Source organism: Vigna angularis, chromosome 5 (assembly GCF_016808095.1).
Source record: "Vigna angularis cultivar LongXiaoDou No.4 chromosome 5, ASM1680809v1, whole genome shotgun sequence".
NCBI classification, from domain to species: Eukaryota; Viridiplantae; Streptophyta; class Magnoliopsida; order Fabales; family Fabaceae; genus Vigna; species Vigna angularis.
The window spans coordinates 40,097,101-40,103,371 of NC_068974.1; the positions used below are offsets into that span (position 1 = coordinate 40,097,101).

General features: G+C 38.1%; 1 protein-coding gene across 6 annotated transcripts; it reads right to left on the reverse strand.

Moving 5' to 3' along the window:
- LOC108340323 (zinc finger CCCH domain-containing protein 53) lies at positions 1-4,944 on the reverse strand. 6 transcript variants are annotated; one of them, XM_017577614.2, is made up of 10 exons: positions 4,345-4,944; positions 2,745-3,956; positions 2,470-2,649; positions 2,190-2,375; positions 2,013-2,101; positions 1,666-1,914; positions 1,380-1,548; positions 995-1,207; positions 820-898; positions 1-717 (listed from the first exon to the last, which is right to left on the reverse strand). In XM_017577614.2, the coding sequence occupies exons 2-9, from the start codon at positions 3,722-3,724 to the stop codon at positions 835-837; spliced, it is 2,130 nt and encodes a 709-aa protein (XP_017433103.1). In that variant the 5' UTR covers positions 3,725-3,956; positions 4,345-4,944; the 3' UTR covers positions 1-717; positions 820-834. The 6 variants fall into 6 exon arrangements, with proteins under 6 accessions (XP_017433103.1, XP_017433105.1, XP_052733666.1 ...); XM_017577616.2 differs by having other exon boundaries at positions 2,196-2,375; positions 4,345-4,934; XM_052877706.1 differs by lacking the exon at positions 4,345-4,944 and adding an exon at positions 4,219-4,271 and having other exon boundaries at positions 2,196-2,375.
- Between the last annotated feature and the right edge of the window lie 1,327 nt (positions 4,945-6,271).

The window sequence follows — 6,271 nt, forward strand, 5'->3', positions numbered from 1 at the left end:
CAATTAGTCTAAAAACTCACTTTTGATTCTTCTTTCTAATTCTTTCTCTTTTCTGTCTGGCTTCATCATAACTGTGTATAACAACTAAGTAGAACAACTACAAACATAAACTGAAACATAACATCCAAAGCTAAAGTCTCCAACTTTGAACTTTAACCCAGCTAAGACTAACAATTATACACTCTGCCCTTCAATTACCCATCATAGGGGGTTTCATTTTTCATTTCCATTTCAATCAGCCTTGTAGTTAAACAACTCTTCTGCATTTACGGTTTTCCACACTTTCATCTATGCATCATGCTTTGCTTTCTCTGGGTAATGCTCCAGCTGTACAAACACTTGGAATTATACCTGTAATAACAACATAGGACTAGAAATCTACACTACTACAACCAAGGGTAGGTAATAAGAAGAAATTACAGTGCCACGGAGTTCCTACTACACACTCACTCTGGTGATTCTTTGTGTTATTTTAACCTGTGGTTCATTCAGCTACTACAGACATCAGAAGAAAGAAAATGGTAGTACAACAATAATGACAACAAAAGAAAGGGAATGCCTGCCCCACTTCCTTTACTGAACTACTTTTTACGTATGCATTTTGTATGGTAGTAAGTAGTATAGTATTGATGATTGAAGATGATGGCCGCCATGGTGGTAATGGTGGTGCTGATTCTCTACAAATTTTTCCAGGTTTGTTCAGTCTTCTTTAACTTCCTGCAAATGTTGCACAAAAAAGACCAAACCACCACCCAAAATTCAATAAACTTAACAACAACAAAAAGACCAACCTTGAAGAACTTCCGAGCTAGCTTTTACCTGAACATCAGGAAACTAAATGCCAATTGGTCCACCGGTGCCTGCTAACATCCCAATAGTTCCATGACTAGAAGAGAACCTAAATCAAATTCAGATCAACAAAAACTCAGAAGCTTGTGGGATGCTGAAAATCATGGCACAGGGAAAGAAAGCTAAAAGGTGATGACGAAAATACCTTGGTATTTGGCAGTTATAGGATTTGAAAGTTCCCATGTCAAGAGCAGAAGCTGGTGGAAGTAATGCGCTAGTACCAAATTTAGAGTTGGCAGATGCACTTGAGGCATCTGCATCAATGGCCTCATTAGGTCCATTGGAGAAGGAAACCATGAAGTCACCAGCAGCTTTTGTTGGGGAAGCAAAAGGGCTATCAGGGAGATTGTGCTCCAAACTGCATTAATTCATAAACCATATAAAATACTGACAATAAAATTTGGGGAAATTGGAAAACCTGAATAAATGCACATTTCTTTTGGCATAGACTGAAAAAAGGAATTTGGTGCAAAAAGGTCTTTACTATTCTGGTGCACTTTTAGCATTTTAAATAAGAACAATTTTTATACCATTCTTGCAATTCACGATCTTCACGACTAGGGCTCTGCTTCCCATTGCCTTCATCATATCCATTCTCCCCGTTGACCACCATTTCCTTACCAACAGATATGTTGACCGGCTGCTGACCAGCTGAAACTGATGTAGTACTACTAGCTGGAGCAGAAGATGAACCACTCTCTGATATCAAATAGCATAAATATAAACCAAGTCATTTCATTTCCCAGAAATGCACCAAGTTCAATTCAAGAACAGAAGCAATCAGCTGCATTTAAAATGAAATAGAGAGAGATATACCATTTTGGGCCTCTGAACTAGTGTGAAAGGAAGGAAGAACAAGATTTTGGTTGAACATGTTAGGAGAGTGGGTTGGGGAAGGAATTGGACTTCCAGTGGAGAGTGCACGCTGGTGATGCTTCTTGATGTCAAGAAGTTGCAGACCCATTAGCCTCCTACTTTGTAACTCAAGAGCCTGCTGCAAATCAGCTTGCTCCTCCAGCTTCCTCCTCCACAGCATGTCTTGAGTATTGTAGAACATTCTGCCTCCTAGAAACATACAAGACAACACTCAGTAAAGAAAGTTTCACCAGCACACTACTTAAAACGATAATAAAATGAAATGTTCAACAAAAGCATTAAGCTACCAAGTTGAAGATCAAATTGGTCTCTGGCCTCTAGTCCAGTAGGAGTACCACATGGTGAAAAATCTCCTCTGTCAACCTGCTGCTGCTTCCTTCAAAATTCAAGAAACATGAAAACATTCAAAACCAACAGAAGAGAATAACAAAGAAAGGATAGTGCAAGAGCAGAAAGAGGGGTGCCTGTACTTGTCCGGCACTTTGCCTTTCTCCTTGTAAGGCTTAACAAGCACTCGAGCATCACACACAAAATGAGGATTTCCTTTAGATAGAATGAGCTTCACAGTCTCAGGATAAACAAAGGTCACAAAACCAAACATTCGCTTCTGCTGGTATGGGATCCTCACGTCTTGGACTGGGCCATAAATGCTTCAACCACAGAATTAAAACTAAGTTAATGATTCTGCCAATGCCAAAACACTCCTCCTGACCCCAGCTAAGGCTAAAACTAAACAACAATAACCTGAAGTAGTTTGAAACATCTTCCTCTCTGAAAGTGCTGTCTGCTGGAAATGTCAAGTAGATCTGCCTGGAAGCTGGGTTTACCATTCCAGGACTGTTCAGAGAAAAATCATTTCTTTCAAGCCTGGATCGTCCAAATTTATGCAAATCCTCACTCATCATCAGAGCTGCAGCTGCCGCTCTGCAATGATTATCAACAATGATTAAAATCCTGCACCTGGAATGTTACAAAGATACACAGATAAAAACACTCGATTGCATGGCAGTGTTGTGTACCTTTGAGTATCGTTCTGTTGCTGCTGCAACAGCAAATTCATGCACTTAGGCGAGTATGGAAAAGTTGGAGAGCCCATGAGCTGAGAAGCAGCAGCCAATCTGTGCTGCTGAGAAGATTTGGATCTGAAGAGCTCATGGCACTGCTCCATCATCTCAATCTTGCTTGGAGACCCTACCATTGCAGCAGCACCATCTGCATCTCCAAGTCCACCATGAAGGAACCTGCAACTTGTCCCATTTTTACAGTACCCTCTAGCAAAGTAAAGACAAGGCTTCCACCCCAACCCCGAGTTCGGGTCCTCAGAACCCAAACAAGCATCATTGACCGAGCAACTCCTTCGATGAAGAGACCCTCCCCAACCGTAGGAAGGAAAGAGAGCAGGGTCAGCAACACCAGTAGGACTTGAGGACATGTCCGAGTGAGTTGGGTAAAACAAATCTGGGTTGCTCTTGTGAGCAAGAGCAGCACTAGTGGGAGAACCATCATTGAGGAAAGAAAGCTGATCCTGAAGTTGAAAGTCATCAATTGGATCTGAGCCTCCGTTGACATAAAAGGGTAAGGAAGATGAAGAAGTAGAAGAGCCAACAACTAAATGGTTGGGGCTCATCAAACCATCTGGGGTTTGAAGCTCAGACATAGTAGGCCACGAAGAAGTAGTGGAAGAAGGGTTTGGAATGGTGAGAGCAGGAGGTAGGTTGATACCACCAAGCCTGGAAGAAGTGGAGCTTTGCCTCGAAAGGAAGGGCGAAGGAGAAGGAGGAGTAGAGGGCGTTGGCGGAGAGTTCGAAGGTAAACCTAACTCCTTGCGTGCTTTGAGAATCACAGAGTGAACCAGTGCTTCTGGGCCAAATGCTAATCTAATCATTTCCTTCTCACCATGGTCCTGAAGAAGAAGTACACCCATGATTTTGGATGCATTTTCAGGGTCCAAGTTTTGGATCCTAGCAAACACAATTCTTGTAGCTTCGTAACCATCCATGATTGAACAAAGAGATTGGAACTTCAGCTCCACAACAAACTAGTCTATCCCTAAAATTCAAATTTGTTTCTTCAAGTTATGTGTGTGCAGTTTCTCTCTCTCTCTCTATTCTCTAGTTGTCATCTTTCTCACTCCTCACTCCTGGTACAAGAAAAGTTTCTTTCTCAACCACACAAGCCCTACCTACCAACTTGGGATGAGTAGTGGCACAGTGAGTTTCTTTCTCATATTCCTGCAAGCAAAGCAAAACAGGAGAAGAAAAGTAAGTGAAAGAAGAAAAGGAGAAGGAGGAGTAAAAAGTGGTGTTAAAAGGAGTATTCCCGTGTGATGGATTAATGGGAGAAAACTAAGGGAAGAGGTGCCAAGAGTTACCTTTGATTAAAGGAATGAGAGAAAATAAAGAAAAGGGAGAGAGACATAACATGGTGGTTGAATTTCTCTATAAAGAAGTAATGAGTGCAAAAGTTGCAGAAACAACAAAAGGAGAAACTTACAAACAACAACAAATAACTCTTTTCCTTTTCCTTCTTTCTTTTTCTCCCTCCTACTTATTATATTAAGTTCCTTCTAAATTTCCAAATTAAATTTGAAATCCTAATCTGAGAAGGTTTGGGCCTTACCCATGAACGAAAGAAAGATAAAGTTTCTGTCTTTGGTTTTGGTTTGGTCAGTGACTCAACCTCAAACACAATGGTAGTAGTCAAAGTTACTAGAAAAGCCAAACCACCGCCTTATTTATAACATGGTTGCAGCAGATAGAAGCAGCAGAAGAACACGAATTGCCCAAGTTCTCCTTATGTGTTTTTATGGGGTTCTGGGCAACAACACTATGTTATGTTGAAAACTGAACTTATCATTCTCATTTTACCCTTCTTTCTCTCTCAACTCAGCTCAACCATCAACCCAATATTTTGTTCTTCTCTCACACTCTCCCACTCACTATGAAGCTCCCTTTAGAACAACGTGTGCGTGTGGTGGCAGTGTCCTTCTGTTATGGTGTGTGCTTCTTTGAGCGGATCCAGATCCCACTTGCCCCTAACCTCTGACACTCCTTTCTCTCTCTTCTCTCTCTCTTCTCTCTCTCTTCTCTCTCTCTTCTCTCTCTCTCTCTCCTATTCTGTGTAGTGTATTCAGTATTTAGTATTTACTTTCAATTTCTGAGCTTTCATTGCTTTCCCGAGCACAGCACAGCAAAACTCAACAGTCAACACCCTTTGCTTTGCTTTGTTTTACTTATCATTGCTCACTCAGTTTCTCTCTCAGAATTTGGTTCTCACGCTCCAACACGATCTCACAGACCCTCTCTGGGACCCTCTCTCGACTCGAGAGTGAAGAACACGCCCGCAGCTTCTGCTTTCATTGCCTCATCATGTCTTTACCTTGGGAGGAGTCAATGCCACCCCAATCAAACACTATCTTCTGTTCTTTCTCTCTCTTCTTCTATTAATTCTATTAATTAATTCTAATTTATTATATACTATGTTCACTCCATTTTAAACATATCAATATTAACTTACAATAAATTATTTTTCAATATATTTAATGTATTATAAATAAACCTTTCAAAATATATATATACATATATATCACTATCCTGTTAAAAACAGTCGTTAATTATAATTAATTTGAATAATAATAACTATTAATAAATAACTCATGAAAATAATAGTTATTAATTAAAAATTAATAAAAATAATGAGAATTATGATAATACGTAAGTTTATTATAATATTTATAAATATAAGTTTGAAAGGAAAGATTCATTAATTAATTCTAATTTATTTAATTTTTAATAAAATAACTTGTTGAAATGCCTTTAATAAATACTTTACATAATTTGGATAAACAGAGAATAGAACGAATAATATAACTTAAATATAAAACACAGAGCATAGAACGAACAATATAATTTAAATATAAAATACAGAAGTTTATTTGGTATTCAAGACAATTTTGAATGTTATGAATAAAGATCCAATCTAAAACATTAATAAACTTTTTTATATAAAGTAAAACATATGTTCATATTTAAATTATTTTTAGTTATATATATAGATTATTTCTTATTTGCTAGGTGGTGTCCCACAAGTTAGTGATGCAGCTCCTCGCTTTGTAGTGAGGGGTCCATTTACAATTATCGAAAGTATATGTAATTTATTTATGATTGTTGTTGTGATGATTACATGATAATATAATGTGTTATTGTGTAAGAGAAAGAGAGAGGTTGTTCTTTTGGAGCTACAAAATCACAAAAGATATAAGGGATTTGTGTATAGATTTTTTTTTTTATTATTTATTTATATTTTTTTTATGTGGGAGATTTGTATAAAGATATGATAGCTGCATCTTCCTTTCTCACTTGTCGTTTTTGTGATGCCCCACAAACAAATAAAAATGATGACACAATGTCTCTCTCCACCTGTTTTTCTTTTTTTTTTCCTTTCAAATCTGACTTATATTTCTCAGTATATTTAGTAATGCTTAACGATTAAAAGTGCATTCTTTTATACTTTGAAAAGGCTAGATCAACATCTTTTCATGATTACT